Source organism: Artibeus jamaicensis, unplaced genomic scaffold, assembly GCF_021234435.1.
Source record: "Artibeus jamaicensis isolate MK-2021 breed Jamaican fruit bat unplaced genomic scaffold, CSHL_Jam_final contig_402, whole genome shotgun sequence".
Lineage (NCBI taxonomy): Eukaryota > Metazoa > Chordata > Mammalia > Chiroptera > Phyllostomidae > Artibeus > Artibeus jamaicensis.
The window spans coordinates 9,672,381-9,690,713 of NW_026521818.1; the positions used below are offsets into that span (position 1 = coordinate 9,672,381).

The following is an 18,333-nucleotide window of genomic DNA, read 5'->3' on the forward strand; positions in this document are numbered from 1 at the left end:
GGAAGCCTCTTTGTGGGGCTGGTGTCCCAGTACCTTGCCCTCAGGCCGACGCTGGGCCCTCCTCTGTCCCTGGGCCCAGGTCTGTCTGCTGGTCTGGCCTAGTAATTAAAGAGGATCTTTTTGGGTCAGTCTTTACAGAGGACAAAACAAGCCCTTTGGTTTCTTGATTAGGAAGCTCAACAGATTAAGTGACAAGAAAAAGTTTTTGATCTTGCCATTCTAGTCCCCTAATTAAAATGAGATGCAGATGCTCCAACACCTAGTAATTTTCACCTCACTCACTGTGGCTCCGGTTACAGCCCTTCCCCGCTGACTTACACTGTTTAAATTACGGAGTCCGAAGGAATATGACTGTTTACCTGTTTCTATTCATACTTATGAGTCTAACACATTATCTTTTTTTCCCAAGCAAGAAATTTGATCACAGGATTTCTCTTCACCCTGGAAATTGAGGGTAATAAGTCTTGGGTTAAATAAAATTAAACACTAATGAGAACTCAAATCACCCAACACCTATGTCAAACTTCAACAATTTAGTTTCACTTTAAAAAATGTATCCTTTCCCAGGGTCTTCAGAGTAACGGTAGCATTTCATACCGTCCTAGAACACACTCTTTGGGATGGAAAACTTTCCCTCATTCTGTTCAGGAAAGAGCTGTGGACTCATCCACTCTCAGATGTGACTAAGGATACCTTTAAAATGGAAAAGAAGTTAATTGGTATTGACTCTGACACTCTAGATCAGTTTAAGTTAATTGTTTCAAAGGTTGTTACCTTTATTGAGAACATAAGGAAATAGCGCTGCAGTTGAAATCACATGCACAGGGTCCAGCAGAAGTAAGGCCTGCTTGAGTGTGGTTGGTAGGGTAGTAACATGGGTGTAATAATTTAGAGTTTTAATTTGCACATTTTACCTAACATGTCATGGGGTGTGCTTGAGTGTGATATTGTTTATGTTAGAGAATTACATGCTTATGATTTTGTAATAAAACAAAGGGTGTTATTTGTACTGGATCCTGTATATATTTTACCAAAGTTGGTGGCAACCGGGCCTTCGTCTTTACTAAAAAGCATATTTGTGTAGGCAGAAAAGCTTTGTGGGCTGGGAACAGGGCTTCAATTGGCAAGCAAATAAACAAGCAAATAAAAACAACAGCAACCAAGCAAAGAGAACAGTGGGGTTCTAAGAAGGGTGGCTATTTTTCTCACCCTCTGAGTGAAGTCTGTCTGAAGTCATCTGTCAAGGCAGCAAACAGAAGATGCTGGCTTCGTCAGGGTGCTGTGAGCTCTGCATAGTGACTGGCCAGGCCGCGCTGCTCCCAGGGCAGGAGGGCAGCCCGGGGCCCATTCTAAAGAAGGTGGCCCCGCCTCTTCTGCACTTCATGCACTTGAACACCACGTAGCTTTTGAAGTGCAGGAGGGCCAGTCTGAGGAAGTAGCGACATGGAACATGAGCAGTGATGTGGAGGAGGAAGATAGGTACCCGTGAGCAGATGATCTCTCTTCTGTCTCCTCTTGATAGATTTTTCTAGTCTCTCGACCACTGACATCAGGGATGAAGTCAAATTGTTTGGTACCGCCAGTGCCAAAGGAGTTAATGGGACTAACAAAGACAACAGTGATATTTCTTACCTCTTCCTTCATACTTACTTTCCCTTGGCCTTCTATGAAGGGATATGTGGGCAAATTCTTCACCATTTTAACTTATAAGGCATTCAGATTAACCCTGGGTTCTCTTAAGCTTCTTCAATTTCTCTTGTGATCTATGGCTTGAGTAGCATAGTGAAGCTGTGAAAGCCGGGCTTTTCATCCTTTTCCTTCCACGGAGGCAGTCGGTGGCGTCACTGGCCCTGAGGTGGCAGGGTGCGCCTCGCGGGGGAGGTTGCCAAACTTGGCTCGGGCGCTCTCTTTCCCTGCTTTGTTGACAGTTCCTAATAACACTGCCGGCATCAGGACTTTGCAGACGCAGGAAGGAAGAGATGTGTTCTTTAATGATGGAAAAATATTAGAGCACAATGCCCTTAAAATAGCATGTGTGTGCCTAGCCTTTATTTTGGGGACTTTATTGTTGTAACCATCTCTCCTGGGAAATGCTGTGTGAGGCCTTTTCCCCTTTGGTGAAGCAGAGTAATTGTGTAACCCGAGGTGTCCCCCAGAGAGCAGAGGGGATGATGGCAACTCAGGCTTTTGAGATATGACTATGTTTTTATGTTGGTGACTGCTACAATACGGTCCTCCTCTCCGAACTCCAATTTCTGTAAAATGAGGATAATCACCTGTGCTGCCCACCTCACTGGGCTGCAATGAGGATCTACCGAAATAATAAACAAGAGTTTGTCCGCCAACTGTAAAATGCCATTAATGTTGTCATTGTTATTGACGACCAGAAGCCCTGCCCCTGTTGGGTGGTAGAGTTTTCATTTTTTTAATGAAATAACCCTTGTTCTATTGTTGAAATTTATACTTTTGCACTGACATGGATGGAGGAGGAGGGCAAAATGTTCAGCATCCGCCCCAGAGAACTGATGCTAAATGTGCGAGACCAGCCCACTTTCTCACCACCGAGAACACGGTAAGGGCGGTTGTCAGGATGGACAGGAAGAAAGAGACTGTTTGGCTCTCAGACAGACTTTTCATCATCTTCCTCATCCTAGAACACCCTGGGGAAGCCCTCCCAAGTTTCTTTCACACCGGCCTCCTGGCATTTGGTATTGTGTCCAATGTCACCTTCATGGGTTTTTTGTTTTCTCTGAAAATCATCAATGAAAAATTCTCCTGATTTCATGGTTCCCTACCATTCCCCTTCGTTAACATCACTTTATTTGGACCATTCTTGTCACTGGTTAGTGGGACTGATGACTTGCTCTGGGGATGATGGTAATGTTCTCAAGGGAGTCTTCATCTGAAGGTGATTAGGAAGAATAAAGAAGTTGCTAGCCACCTCAGTCAGCACCAGTGGGCTGTAGGGGACCGCTGTCCAGCCTCCTCTGCTAAGGTCTTGGTTGGCTCCCATTCTTTGAACTGTAGTTCATGACAGTTGAGTTGATCAAAAAGTGCTGAGGTGGAACCAAACCCTGTTTTACCAGGAAAAGGGGTGAGAGGCCTCTGAAAGGCCCCACATTCTGCAAACACGGGTTCTGAGCACCAACATTTTTGGTTTTAGGCACCAAGAGGAAGAGGCCTGCTGAAAGCGCTTCTGTGTGTGTGTGTGCATTCAGGGATGTGTGTGCAGAGGGGGGTGGGGAACTCCCCGCTAGTCAGCTGCCTCTCTTGATTCACTCCAATTTCATTTCCATTTGCTAGAGGGACATCTGCACATTTTTCTGCCCAGCCAACATTTAATGCACATCAGTTCAGCCCTAACCCTCTGTCGAGGTCAACCGCCCTCCACCTCCGGGCTTCCCAGGGGGTTAGAGCTAAGGATACACAATACTCTAAATGGAATATTGAAGATCTCCATCTGTCTGGAACTCCTGATCAATAAATGTGAGCCCTTCCTTTCCAATTCTGTACAAGTTACACGTCACCACCTGGTTTTAAGACAAGCGTGAGATGTGGGAGTCTGAGCACCCAGCTGTCACAGTGCTCAGCCGGGACAAGGATTATACTTTTAATCATGTTATTCTATGACTAAAAGGTTCTTTTAAATTTCCCTCACCCCCTTTCCCTCAAGGAAAATGTACCAGTGTCTTGTCTGAAATTACAGGTGCCTTTCCGACACTTTTATTTCACTTGCCGAATCACTTTTTTTTGAAAGAGCTTTTGTTCAGGCAGTCAAACCCAGGCTCCGCGCTTTCTGGGGCATCTCAATGGCTTCTGCCAACTTGCAAGGCTGAACAATACCAGTTTGCATGTATGAACAAAGCATTTAAGGAAAGCAGGCAGGTCCAAGATGCCAACTCTGGCCTCATGAAATACCTAGCCCCTTGGCTGCATTGGGGCAGCCACTCACCGCCGAAGACCAACAGTTTAAAAACACCCTGCAGAAACCTCCAACCCTGTAACAAGCAAGCAAACGCAATGAAACAGCTGGGTTGTCGGAGGCACTTCTCCAGCCTGAGCAGGGACATCCCTGGGGCTCCAGCCAAAATACAGGCTGCACCTGTTCAGCCTCTTCCCCAGATCAGAACAAAGCTGACTGCAGCAGAAGCCACCATACCAAGTATCAGGTTGCACTGCAGGGACTGTCTGCCTCTAGCCCACCCCTTCCCTCGGCCCAGATGGAGGAACTGGGGGTGCCCAGATGTGTGGGGGTGGGGTGAGGTGGGTATGAAGGGTTTTCTGGGAGGAAGGAAGGCTGAGTAAGGTGGAGATGCTGCCCGGGCTGAGGGGTATCTCAGGTCTTCCTAGCTAGTGTTGCTCTAATGATATGAACGAATGGGGTGGGTGTGGGGTGAGAGGCAAAAGACAGATGGATTTGTTTTCCGAAGCTGTTCTACCACCAGCTTTTGGATTGCGGGCACATGCGTTCACCCAGTGAGGTGCTCAGCTTCCTCATTTTTTAAAAGGAACGGGTCAAGGTAGCTGTGGGTCATTCTCTCCGTTTGACATTTGGGTGTAAGTGGGCAGGGCAGACCTGTCAGTCATTAGACGAGATTTTCTTTCAGGCAGAAGGGGATGATCACAGAGCTGTTTCCTAAAGAATCTTAAGCCAGATGTGGAGTTTTCCCTCGTGTTGCTCCTAATGATTTGGCTCCTGGCGCACTGCCCAGGGGCCCACAGCTTCTCCCTGGACCAGTCCGTTTTCCACATCACCATCAGGTCCTGTGTACAAGGAGACCTAGCTCTCTCACAGACCCTGCTCAAGGCCTGCCAGACCCTTGTTTCCCGAACAGCACACTTGGTGCTTGTGCCCAAGTTATCCCTTCTGCCGGGGCTGGATGTCCAGAGAACTCATTCTGCAAGAAACAGCTCAAATGTAGACCCCTGCCCCAAACTTCTGGGCCACTTCCTCAGCACTTTGTTACACCCAGTGTAACAATTACAGTGGCAACTACAGACGCCTGTCAGTCTCTCCTTACAGGAGAGGAGGGACTGTATTCTGGTCGACTTTGTGCCTGACGGTGCCTGGCCCTATAGGTGGGGTTTAAGAAATTCAATTGGAAGTGACTCATCAGAGGAGACTGGGTTACTAGAGGTGTGAACCGAAAACCAAGCCAAGCTTTCCCCGCTCCAACTGACCTGAAGCATTAAAAACTATTTCAGAAGGACAAAGGTAAACTACTGTACCCAAGGACTTATTTAAGTACTTGAAAAAATATCCCAGAGGGGAAAACCTGACCCAGGCATTTCCTAATGCTATTCTGCAAAGTGAAAAGGAAGGGCTGCATCCTCATTTACCTCCAACAGTGCCTTCTGGGTTACGAGAGATACATGCTAACAAGGAGTGAAATCCGGTGCCCTCCACCTTATTAATATGTAAAAGGCTGAAGTCACATCTGTGCAAGGATCTATTTTTAGTGGACCCTACATACTAAAACCCTAGTCTTGCTCTCTTAAACTATCAAGCCTACCATAAATGTTTGATGATGAACAAGCCCATAAAAAGAAAACGCACAAAATGAATAGAGAGAGTCAGCGCGTGCCCTGCCTTTTAATTACCGGTGGCTTCCGTACAATCCTGCTCCAGGCTGGGCGCAGGCAGAGAAAGCACATCAATAATTTTTTGGGGGGTGGGGACAGGGTGTGGGTACTGCAAACACATGGGTCTAACTACATTGTTATTTATTCTTTGCAAGCCAGATAGAGATGGAAGGGGTGGAATCCTACCCCCAAAGTGTGAGATTTAAGAAGGGAAAAGTTGAGAGAAATAAAAGCATCCAAGACACGAAAGATAATGAACAGTCTTGTTTTATTACTTTTAAGTAATAAAGAGCCTTTTCCTTGCTTTTTTTTTGTCTTTTTCCCCTTTTTTCTTTTCTTTTTTTTTTTTTACAACATACATTAAGTCGTGAATCAGATGTTAGGAGATGTGGAGATGGAAGGAAAATTGGTGACATCACAATATTTTTACAACTTTACAACAAATATAAATCTGAGTTTGTTGTATCTACCAGTGTCTAGCAAGGGTGGAAAGCAAAGGCACACTCGGGTTTATGGACCCTCCCCCCACATGCAGTGGGGAAATAAAAGAAAAAGGGAAAAATACTAAAATGCAGAAGACCAACTCAACACATGTGGGCACTCTAGGGTCAACCCCGTAAGTGATGGGTGGCGGCATGTAATTTTGACACAGGTCTTCATAACACAGCGGCGGCAGTGATGCCCACACACAGGAGGAGACAGTGAGCACCGCACTGTCAATACTCTTGGGAGTCAGGCTCGGGGAAGAAGGTGGCGGAGTAGCACACACCCATCACTTTCCTAAGTTCTGCATTTCTAAGAAAACCCAAAAATCCAAGGGAAAAATACAACGATCTGTTTCTATCTAGAAAAGACTTCACGGTTTCAGGGCACAGAGTTCACAGGATGTGAACTTTGATTCCAGTAACAAAACAAAAATATAAGGACACAAAAACAGAAATCTACCCTGAACAGCAAAACCGCGAGAGGTGGTGGGACAGGAGGCCTTCTCACTGCGCACCCAGCTCTGACCGCCAAGGCATCCCCTTCTCACCAGCCAACTCAAAATTGCCCAAACTTATCTTTTTTGGAAGTTTTTTCTTTTTTAAAGACAAAACTAAATGCAGATCAAACTAGAAATAAAAAGACAAAGAGACCATCAACTATGTTTACTTGTTTAAAAAAAAAAAACCATAACCAATAATGCTCACAGTTTACGTATGCTGAGAGTTCCTTTGTTCATGATAGCGTAAACAAAAGTCCCGTCTGTGTGCTTGCACTAATAAAAACCCAGGGGAAACACACACACCTACGCACCCCCACAAACCATAACAAAAGGATAAAGAATTTTTCTTAGAAATTAAAAATCTTTTGCCCCCGTCAAGGTTTTTGCAGCATCCATTGTGGTTGGCCTTGTACTCGGAGTTACTCATTAATCACAGCAGGGTCCAGCCTGCCCGCATCTATTTCCATGTCATTTCTTTGTGTGCATTGCTCGAGTGCACTGAGCACAGGGCTTGGAGGCTCCTCCCAGTCGCCTGCCCAGCCGCACACAGCGTGTTTTCCAGCCAGTGGACCTGGCAGAAATAAGGACTGGGACTTCAGTCCTTTTCCTGCTGGTAAATGAGGATATCACCAGGTTGAAATGATCTGAGGATTTATGGGAAGCAGGGAGCCCTGGAGGGAGAAGGGATTTGCCACCCACAACACTGGGGTCCATGCTTGGCAACATGGCCGAAGGGTGGTTGCAATTGGCACGGCTAGAAGGGTGAACTGGAGGGTGCTGTGTGCCCAGCTTTCCCAGGCTGCAAGATTACAAACATCACAACTGCATTCATCTTCCATCTGCTGGACAGCTAATTTTCCAGAGGACTGGAGTGGGGTGGGGGGAGGGTTAAATAAATATCTGTATTTCAAAAGGAGGAAAAAGTTTATCATGACATTTTACAAGGGTACACAACTCAGGGTGTAAGGCACAAATTTACATGTGGAAAACAGGCTATTCACAGATGTAACCCCACGAAAAACCCGTGTGATCAAACCATTAGTTTATGCAAGGTAGCAGCCAGCGTATTAATTAGTTCACACTGTTTGCGGATTCTGTTTGCTGTCTCACATGCAGGATGAGATTAGATGGCATATCACAAGCTGGTGCCTTCACAGAAAGTAGGAGCCACTGACATGTCGGCAGCAATGGGGCATGGATGTGGTGGCTTTAGAAGTTAGGATCTGGAAGGACTTTTCAACTAATTCATTTTTTTTGCATGTTATATAGCACAGAGACCTGACCAGCAAAGTGACTGGTAGATTTAAATAAATATTCCCCTCAACTTTTTCCTTTAGCTAGATACCAGACAGTCCAAACACAACGCTCAGAATTCCAGATCCAACTTATTTACTCAGTGAATTTATTGTAAAAATAAAGAAACTCAATTATTCCAGTTAATGGATTTCACGTTAAATAGTGTGACTTCCAGGGGCTTTTCGGAAGAGCTGTTCACAGGGTGGTATGTGGAAGAGTCCTTTCCTTAAGGAAAAAAAGGGTGAACAATAAATAAAGTTACTTGCGTTAACCGTCACGTTACTTCATTAAAAGAGAGGAGCAGAAACCTATGACATAGTTGCCCAGCATGGCATTAATCTGCTACAACAGAAAGCTGTTAACACTGGTGGGCACTTCACAGTATCTGCGCATAGTAAACTTCTGCCATTGTTAAAAGTCTGAGTTAGAATTATCAATGAATTCTTTTTTTTTTTGTCTTTTTAACTTGCATGATTTTTAAAAATGTATTTGTTTTGCAGGCTGGAACGCTAGCCTAGTTTGGCAGCGTTCTGTGCAGTCAGGGAGAGTGTTGTAGTTGTTCACCTGTGTGAATGTGAATGTGTGTGTGTGTGTGTGTGTGTGTGTGTTCGCGCGCACATGCGCACACGTGTGGGTGGGTATGTGCTTTTGGCTCATGTTTGTGATGATAATTTAAGTCTTTTGTGAGTACAACCTGTCGCAGGGAGTGGGGGGAGAGTGAAGGAAGAGAATGGAGGCGAGTCCCGCGTGGCAAAGCTTCACCAAACCGCGTGGGCCACTTGGAGAGCCCCCGAATCCCCGAGGACGCAGCGTCCGGCTCGGCCGCGGCCATCTTGGTCTGGTGCGCACTCGGGCGGCTGAGACCCGAGCGGAGCGAGCGAGCGCCTCGCCTTTCCTGTTGGCTCGACACCTGACCCCACCCCTGGGATTATGTACACGCATCATTGGGCTTCATGGACGTGGAAAGGGGGGCAAAGGTAGGTTTGGGGGGTACGTCCGGCTTTAGCGAGGGTGTGCGCTTCAGCCCCGACCTGGTCAATGAGTTGTAGGCGTTGAGGCTGGGCTGCCTCGACACAGTCACGGCCTGGCCAGACGCCTGCGAGCTGTGCACCTGGATGGAGTCCACTCGCTGTGGGGCGGGGGGCGGGTTGTCTCCCCGGCCAAAGCTCTGGTTTCTGGAGAGGTGGGAGGAATTGGAGGAATTGGTATTGTTTCTTTTGAGAGTGGCAGCCTGGTGGCTTCTCGTGAGCGAGTTCGTGGGGTAGCTCCTCTTATAGTCAAGCCCGTAGGAGGAGGAGGGGTGCATCTCCAGCCGCTTGCTTAGGCCGCTCTGAGACAGGGAGGCTCCCGGGGGGGCTAGGGAGGCCTCCCTCTGGGGGACTTTGGGGGGCAGGCTGTCCAGGTTCTCCACTAGGTTCACCCCATGGTTGGGACTCTTGCTGTTGAGATGCTCCTTGATGGTTTTATACTCCAGGGTGGCCGCCTGGTCCTCCAGGGCCATCTGGGCCACCTCGCTCATTTTAGGCTGGTCCACGTACTCATGCTGGTAGCCCTGCTGCGTGATGGGCAGGACCACCACGCTGGGGATGTGGCTGGGCGAGGCGCGGAGGGGCAGGTCCGTGGGAATCACAGGGGATCCCATGGGGGGCATGTCCTTTGTGCAGGCATTGATGAGGTTCTGGTTCCTTTCCCACTCCCGGCTGCCGCGGCTGGGTTTCCGCTTCTGCTGCAGTGTTGGCGTGGACTCTGGGGTGGGCAAGGCTGCCAGGTCCAGGTGGTGCTGATCAGCCTTAATGAGCATCTTGGCGGTGTTGCTGGGCGTGGTGAGCTTGCCGTTGTGCATGAGTGGTGTGAGGATGGCCTCTGGCTTTGGGTCTTTGGATTGGGTGTCACCAAAGAGGCCGCTGAGCTTGGTGACGCTGCTCATGGAGCCCCGGCGAGAGTGGGTGAGCTCCTCCTTGCGTTGCACCGTGGACACCTCTTTGCGCCGGTGGTCGCAGACACAGTAGACGATGATGCCTGAGAAAACGGCCCCCATGACAAAAGCCAGAATCACCGCAATGGCCAAGAGAGTGACAGGAACGAGCTGGTCGTGGCCTTTGAGGTAACTTTCACGTATCACTCCTGCAATAGATATGGCATGTGGTGTTAAGAAATGAAAGGATACGGAGAGGCACATATTTGTTTGGCACTCACCCTGTTAATTAATAACAGTAATAAGTGACAATAGCACCTCAGCATAAATTGTCACCAAGGCGCAGCTCGCCAAACATTAACTAATTAATCCTCCTCAAGCTCCCCCCACCCTGTGAAGTATGTAAATAGACTTTATTTGTTGCCTTCTTTCTGTTCTGAAAAAGTGCTTCTCTGAAGTGCTTGCTCTTTCTACTTTGAATCACTCTGTGGAATGTGGGAGTTCGTTGTTTCCAAAATTTAACCCCTTTTCCCTCTTCATCGTTTTTCAATCTGCCCCTCGTAAAATTGGGATAACGGAGATATTTTGAGTCAGGAAGAAGAGGCAACAATTTCACCCACGTTAAATGAACAAACCCGCACAACGATTCGGGCTTCCAGGACCTTTTCTGATGACTTCCTTAGAGCAGTGGCCTTCATTTGGAGAAAAGCTAAGTTTGCTTTTTAAGCAACTGGAGGAAGGACAGTGTGTGTCATTTATAGTGAAAGAAAATAGCTAAAGCCCACAGATTACAAATGTATGCTGTTTTGGCATCACCCCTCAAAAGAAAAAATTCACATACACACACACACAATTTCAGGTAAATATGCTGAATATTTGAATTAAGCTCTTCCCATACTTGAACTGAAAGGATATTTAGAAAAGGGGACCATTTGGGGCCCTGAAGTGGGTTTGAGAAGTGCCAGGTCTCATTATTGCAGCTAGATTTTGTTGTCACATTGAGATTTTTCATTAGAGCTAATCTCTTCAATTTAATAAAAATTACGTGACTACACCCATCAATAATCTCACACTACATCACCCAGGATGCTGTTTCAGAAGAAAGTTCCTGCTTCATCAGCCACCTCGCTGAAAGACTAATCAAACGCAAACACTGGAGCTTTTATTTTTAACACCAAGTGAGAACATGCATCACAAATGTCGGCTCTTAAGTGCTTGAAGCGGTAGCTAAAAAATAAAATCTCAAATACTTCAATCCCTGCCTCTGGAGAGTGAAAGAACAGGAATACATTAGCGGCGCTGCATGGGCTGAGAAAATGTAAACATTGTTTCTATGATGGAAACTGATAGTAAGACAGAAAATGTCCCTTCTCTGGGCCCAGGAGACCCATTTTTCATCTACTAAATCAACTCTTTCTGGACTATGTTTAATGCATTTCCTGGCAGATATCAATGGCACAGAATTAGAATGAAATGAAAGAAGAATCTCTACCCATTCCCAAACCCAATGCAACCCTTAAACTTCTGCTGAAATGCTTTGTCTATGTCACAGCTGAGACCTTGAAGAAATGAAGCTTTGTCTTGGGGTTTTTCTGCTAGAATATTCTGATTAGTGAAGTGACGGCTTTGAAACTCAGAAGATACATGCCCTTTTCTTTCTAAATAGCCCTCCCCCCTCAATGGTGACATCACAGTTAGTTGCCGTGGAAATGATTGTCCAGGAACAAAGGATTGTGACTTCAGGTGAGGAATAAATAGAAGCAGCCAAGACCTCTTGAGAAAGAAAGATCCTGTGATGAAATAAATGCCCTCGATAATGAAAAGTAGAGAAGGCCATTCATCCCTGGGAAAGGGTGTGTAAGATGGTATGACACCGAATAACTTCCAAATGTGACACTTTTCAAATATTTATACATGTATCTTCATGAACTTTTAAGGGGTAGCAACTGAGCAGAGACAGCAGGACCTTCAGGTGTAACTCACACCTCTTATGCCGTGGAATGTCTTCGTGTCCAAGTATGTTTAGTGCCTAGTCACCAAGGAACTGTGCTAATGAAAACTGCTTCCTTAAATCTGCATTTCCTTGTAGTTAATGCTAAAACAGCACTGCTTTTCTTTCCATTTTGATGGTGCACCGTGTTCTGTTGAATATCATCATTTCCAACCATTTAGGTATAATGGTAAAAAAAAGTAAACCGAGTAAAATGGTTTTAATTTCCCTCATTGATTTGGTGATCTCTGTGGGGCAACACTGTTTATTTTACTTTTAGACAGAGGAGAAAGGAGGGATACAGAGACATCAATGTGTGGTTGTCCCTCATGTGACCCCCCCTCCCCACTGGGGACCTTGCCTGCAAACCTTGGCATGTGCTCCGACTGGGAATTGAACTGGCACCCCTTTGGCTGGAAGGCCAGTGCTGAATCCACCAAGCCACACTAGCCAGGGCTAGGTGAATTTTTTTCATAGCCAACGGTTTTTCATAATCCCTTTCAGGCAAGCATATTCATGGGAGCTGTGCCTTCGCAATAAATGCATCCTCATAATAGGTACCTGTCCACAGCTGGCTTTGGAATTTTGTAATTTAAATTGCCCTCTCCACTTAAGAGGAACATGAAAAGAAGAAGCCTAGAACAACCGTCTGTTTTTTTTTTCATTCATTGTTTAATTGAGAAGACTGCAAAACTTTCAAGTTTGTCCACTGCTTCTTTACTTTTAACTTCCATTCATCTTTCATGTCTGAAAGTGCTCGACTACCTTTGACTCATGGAAACCACTTGCTCTTTCACTGGGAAAAACTCCTTTTTAGTGAGCACTTTGGGTTCAGGTTTTTAGTTGTTAATGAATCAAGCAAGGTCTGACTTTTGAGAAAAATGGTGTCTCAGACAGTTCCCCCGTCTCATTTTGTTTCGTAAATAATGCCCTTAAAACCTTTCCGTATCTCTTCAACTTTGAGATCTCTACCTTGAAGCACATGGCTTCCCTCAGCTGCTTGTGGAAATGCAGAAACTCCAAACCAAAATTAGAAAGAGGTCAGAGATTAAGTTGAAAGTGCCGTCCAGGAGAAGTTAAAAATTATTTTCAGAAAATCCCTTCTAAAGTTAAAGCTTTTTGCTTATGTCATGAAAAAGGGCAGAGGGGCATTCGTGGAAACGATTAAACCATCTCTGCAACACATTGGTCACAGCGAAGGACTGAACACAGCAGACTATCAGAGAGGCTGGGGGTGGTGTGAGCTGTACCAGACCAGGTCTCCGAAGGCGTCCACTTACTGCTTGCTGGGTGACCTTTTGGCGAGTGACTTAATGACTCCGGGCCTCAGTTTTTTCATGTTATGTGGGGTTAACCCATCCTTATTGGGTTGTTACTCCATCAAATGAAGTAATGGATAAGAAAGTAGTTAGATGTCATAGTTTGCAGGACAAATCTAAAGGTCAAAAACAGCCACAGGAGAGAATTGGTGGATCAGTACCTCACCAAGGGCTTAAGACCAACAGTCAGGGCTGCCCCAGTCGGTGTCTTTGGCTATGGGCCTCCTGGGGGAGAAGGGGGCAGGACGTTTTTCCCAGACCCAAACATTGTGCTGTCCAAATGCTGCCAAAGCGTGATATGGGGAGGCAACATAAGAAGACACTGCCTATTGGTCCAGAATTTTGAAATAAGTAAAACAACAAAAGTGGGGAATGTTCAAAAAACAGAGATTATAGTCTTCTTTCTAGTGGGGCAGTGATCCTGTAATCAGCACCTTGAGGAAAGGCACCAAATATTATATACATGTATCAACCTCACCACCCCCAGAGTACTAAGTAAATGATTATTAAACAAATGAGTTTGTAGTGTCTGATAGAGACAAGTTTTTAATGGTCTTCTAAACTTGGTGGGTCATCTTTGGAGTGACTGTAACCTTGCATCTGAAGTCACTGAAACATTATCTCCAGTCATGTAACAGAATATAAGTATATCAACATCCATTAGACAAAAGAAATCTGTAAAGATGCTCATAATTTGTTCAAAATAATGAAAGAAACTATTTTGAAAAATGAAAAGAAATTCATTCTGGGGTAATTCCAGAAGAGACAGTGAGGGTGAATGGCTTGTTTGTAACAGCCGAGTGTTCAGGTGGACTCGAGTAATCCAAAACAAGTGCCTCTGTGCAAAGGGCACAGGGCAGCCCTGGGGCAGTGGAAGGGCCTTTGTTCTGTGGGGAGTGTCCCACCCCAGGTTTCCCGACACTGTGGGATGACCAATTAGAGTTGGTTTCCCTACTCTAGGGTGTAGAAATGCCTTTCTCTACCAATCCCTGGGTTTTCTGCTCCCACCAATTGAAAATGGGGCATTAGTAATGAAAACAGTCTCTGAAAAATCCTTTGCATTGATTCATTAACCACACGCTATTTCTCACCCGTCATGAGGTGCTAAATGGTTTATTCTTCCCACCTTCCTATTGCAGGAAGCAAGGCACACAATGGCTTAGAGATTTCTCCGAAATCATGACTAAATGGGCAGAGCTGAGAAAGAATAGAATCTCCATTGTTTTTTTTTTTTCTCTCCCTGAGATGAGAGTTTTCAGATGCTGGAGGGAGGTCTCAGAGGGGCCGTCTGAAGGGTTTTACAGAAGGAAGCAATGAAAAGAACAACCCCACCCTCCAGCCCCTATAATATGTCATTCAAATAAGAACAATTATAAGCTGTAAAAGAGGAAGTCCAACAGAGTTCCGATTTTACCTACGATGACCATGTCAGTGCATTTTGACATTTCAGACAACGAATTCTTTAAAAATTGGTCTCTGGTAGTAGCCCTGCTTGCAGGTTCTCTGCAGTTGCCTAGTGAGCCTAGTGAGCCCAGCACCAGGGTCTGGACTGTGATGTTCTTGGCGCCTTTTCTGTCACTCTCGTATACCAAGGTTCCAGCTGCAAGCATCTTTGTGGCTGTCTTCAGCAAACGTTCACTGGACACGGACTAAAGCACTGTGCTTGGGGCTGGGGAGACCAAGGTGAAGGTGGCCTGACCCTGTGATACAGGAGGGGGATGGTGCTCACACATGAACTATATTCAGAGTGTGGACGCACCATGAGATGCATCACTTCCACTTCAATATGGGCAGAGACCTTATGGAGGAGGCGGCATTTGAGACAAGCCTTGAGGGCACAGGTGGTGTCAGCTGAAGTGGAGAGAGCAGCCCGAGCCAAGGCATGGAGGGAAGGAAGTGAAGGCCGTGCTCCTTAACAGCGAATGGTCTCATTCCCTGCTAGTCTCCTCTGTTCTGCATACCTGGCACTGTGCTGCACTCTTACCTTGCCTCTGGGCTTTCACACAGGCGGTTGCCTCTGGAATATCCTTGCTCACCTTCTGTTCCTCTGACTCTCTCCTTTAGGTCTCAGCTTAAGTGGAGAAGCCCTGTCCAGCTCCCTCAGTGTAGGTCAGCTCTTCCTCCTACAAGTGTCCTGAACTCTACCCGAAAACCATCGCTCTTATACTTGCTTTCTGTTTGTTTTTCTTACCCACCTAGGCTGCTCTTGGAGGGAGAGGTTTACCGCTGAATCCCCAGACGTAAAGAGTGCTCACTAAACACGTGTTAAATAAGTCATAAATGAGTATTTGTAGAAAGGAAATAAGAGTTAGCTCTGAACAGCATCGGGAAGCAGGTTGTGATAGCCTCGAATGACTGAAAAAGATATTTAGAAGACATGCCCATTTTGAAAGGAAAGCTTTTGGTTAGTTTGCCTGCAATTCCAAGGGTCTCCTTCCCCGAGAACGCTGACTTTCAGCTTTACTTGCTCCACGTTGAATCCATTATTGAAAAACTGGCTTCAGAGAGTCAATACCATTGTAATAAAAGCACAGCTAGTCTCCATGAATCTATAATTGCTATTTATAAAATTAAAATAGTCTTCAACTATATTTATCCCCTGCATTGTACAGAAATAGATGTTATCCTTTAAAAAAAGAATCAAAACAAACAAAAAAACCCTACTTAAAATTAATTGCTCTGATTTCTAAGCTAAATAACAAGGACAAGCCCTACCCATCTGTTGCCAATTATCTTGCTAAGTACGTGAAACCTAGGCAGCCGGTACCTCGAAATGGTTAAGTGCGTACTCTCGCCTCACCCCTGTTCACTGGACTGCCCGTTTCAGAGCTGCTGTGATATGATGGATGTGTCTGTCTCCATAGTGAAGTGATTAATAGGCATCTGTGTAAATCAGACCCGGTAACCACAAAGACAACAAAGCCTCTCTGTGTCCTGTAGAGAAATCTGCAAAGGCAAAAAGGAGGATGGACATTTCCTCCACTGCTGAGCCAGAGCGGGGCTGGTGTTGGGTCTGAGAGCTAGGAAAGATGGCAAAACACCAAGAAAAGCCCTGGAGTAGTATCCCCTAAAAATAGACTCTTGATTCTGCTTTATAGTAAGACAAGCCTACAATTTCCTTGAAATCCTCATAACAACTTGGGTGAATGGAATCTAACAACCCAGTTTTTCTTGTTTGAAAATCTTATTGCACCAAAACGCCAGGCTTACAATCCTGCAAGGCAGTATGAATGAAGTAATCATGGGCCAAGCGTCATGGCCGCTAACCACAGAGAGCCTGCTGTAATCCCTCCTAAGAAGAGAAGAAAATAAATAGGGGGAAAACCCTCACTGGAGACAATCTAGCCTCAAAGCCACGCCCCCGCCAATGGTGATGACCACACTGAAAGTGCAGTGGGAGCTCTCTGCGGTTATCTAGGCAGGAAGCAGCCTTCTTCTTGTCTTACGGCGTAATGTGAACCAGATGGCTTAGTAATAAACTAAAACTTTGGGAGCCGTGGAAATGGGCTCAGAATTCATAACTCTAACTTTCCTTTTCCTTTTATTTTATCCCCCTGCCCCTGGGTCTGTGCCAACACAAGAGTGAAGATTTGGTGCTGGAGGGGCCGTGGTCATCAAGGTGGTCAAGTTGAATGGCCACACCAGAGTAGAGGCAGCTTGCTGGCTGTGTAATATCCTCAGTTCAGAAGCTGTTTTTTTTAAAACTTATCTATTGAAATAGTGCTGACTGACTGACTGTGGATGAACCCACTTCCAGTTCTATCACCTTTAAAATGGATGCATATTGTTGAGGTTGGGAGGCCATCCCAGGAGGAAAAGGGAGAATGAGCATGAAACTCACTGGATTTCATACTCTGTGAGAAGTAGCTGCCACCGGGAGCGCTCGGTTCCCTGTCCCCCTCTGCTCCACTGTTTTAGACTGGGCCCCACCCAGGGCAGGGGGTGAGGTCTGCAGTGGGAGCCATGATGAGTTACCTTTTAAAAACCATTCCCTGGGACGGTTGGTGGCCTGCGGTTCCATGTGCTAGAACTCTCACCGTCTGTGCAAAGGTAATGATTCTTTCAGGTGCACGAGGTTTTAGCAGTATTTGCATGGTTTATTTTCCTCCTTTTTGAGATTTTCTTTCTAATAACGCTAGACACCTAACATCTAAGTAATTTCTGAAACCAGACAAAGCATTTCTATTACCCAGCTTCCTGGCTGCACCTTGTTCCTTTGCTCTCTCACAAAGCACAGAGTTACAAAATGGATTAACAGGATTTTCTTATAAATTTGTGACATTCAGGTGATTCTTTGTATTATTTGCAGGCTTTTCTTTTCTTTTTTTTTTTTACAAAGATAAAACAAATATGAGGAAATAGGTCTGTGTGAATACTCCTAAAACCAACAAATTAAACTTACTAGAAATATAGTTCTTTGGACCGAGGTTATAGATGAGGCTGAATGTTAGTAGTTAAGAACTTTCAGGTCATAAAGACCTGGGTTTAAGTAACAGCTTCGTAACTAACTAGCTGTATGCTGTTGGGCAGGTGACCAGTCTAAACCCCAGTAGTGTTGGCTGTAGGTATTGTTGGGAAAGTTAAATAGATTAAGTAAATGAATGCATTTAAAGCAGTTGGCATTGCAGAAATGTGTTAAGGCTGAACTAATAATGTGAGGGAAGTGTTTCTATAATTTGTGACAAGTTAACCTGCTTTTGACAGGGTCCAAGATAGAGTATTTTAATGCAACACTTTGGTAGGGTTCAATTATGTTTGCCAAGAGTGGAAAGTAGGATTTAAAAATACAACAAAATCTTGGAGAGTGACTTTAAATAAGTTGGCCCACTGCAATGGGGAAATTCTCCTAAATCAGTGCTACTTGGCATCAGCGTCACCTGTAACTTGGTAGAAATAGAAATACCCGGGTCCCACCCAGACCTTCTGAATCAGAATCTCTGGAGTTGGAATTCAGAAATTTGCGTGTTAACAAGGCCTTCAGATGATTCTATGTTCACGAAAGGTTCAGAAGCACTGCCCTAAATGACATGAATAGTATTCCGGAAAAAGCATCTACGTGTTTACCTTTAAAGTCCCACCTCAGACACCACAGAGGCAGCGTATAACCAGATTTTAAATGAGTAAGTGCAGTCTTCCTTGTTGTTCGAAGTCTGCGTCTTTAGCGGGCCTCGTGTATGACAATTGCTTTCCTGCGGTTACCTTATTCTGACAAAGAATACAGAACTGATGTGATTTTATTGGAAAG

The 18,333-nt window shown here is 45.4% G+C and overlaps 1 protein-coding gene across 5 annotated transcripts in view; it reads right to left on the bottom strand.

The window, feature by feature from the left end:
* Positions 1-5,832: 5,832 nt before the first annotated feature.
* SEMA6A (semaphorin 6A) overlaps positions 5,833-18,333 on the bottom strand; it is a 125,012-nt gene continuing 112,511 nt past the window's right edge. For all 5 annotated transcript variants that reach the window (XM_053665276.1, XM_053665275.1, XM_037141801.2 and 2 more), the window contains one exon: positions 5,833-9,988. In XM_053665276.1, the coding sequence (XP_053521251.1) occupies positions 8,793-9,988 (1,196 nt within the window). In that variant the 3' untranslated portion in view covers positions 5,833-8,792. The remainder of the gene's footprint in view (positions 9,989-18,333) is intronic.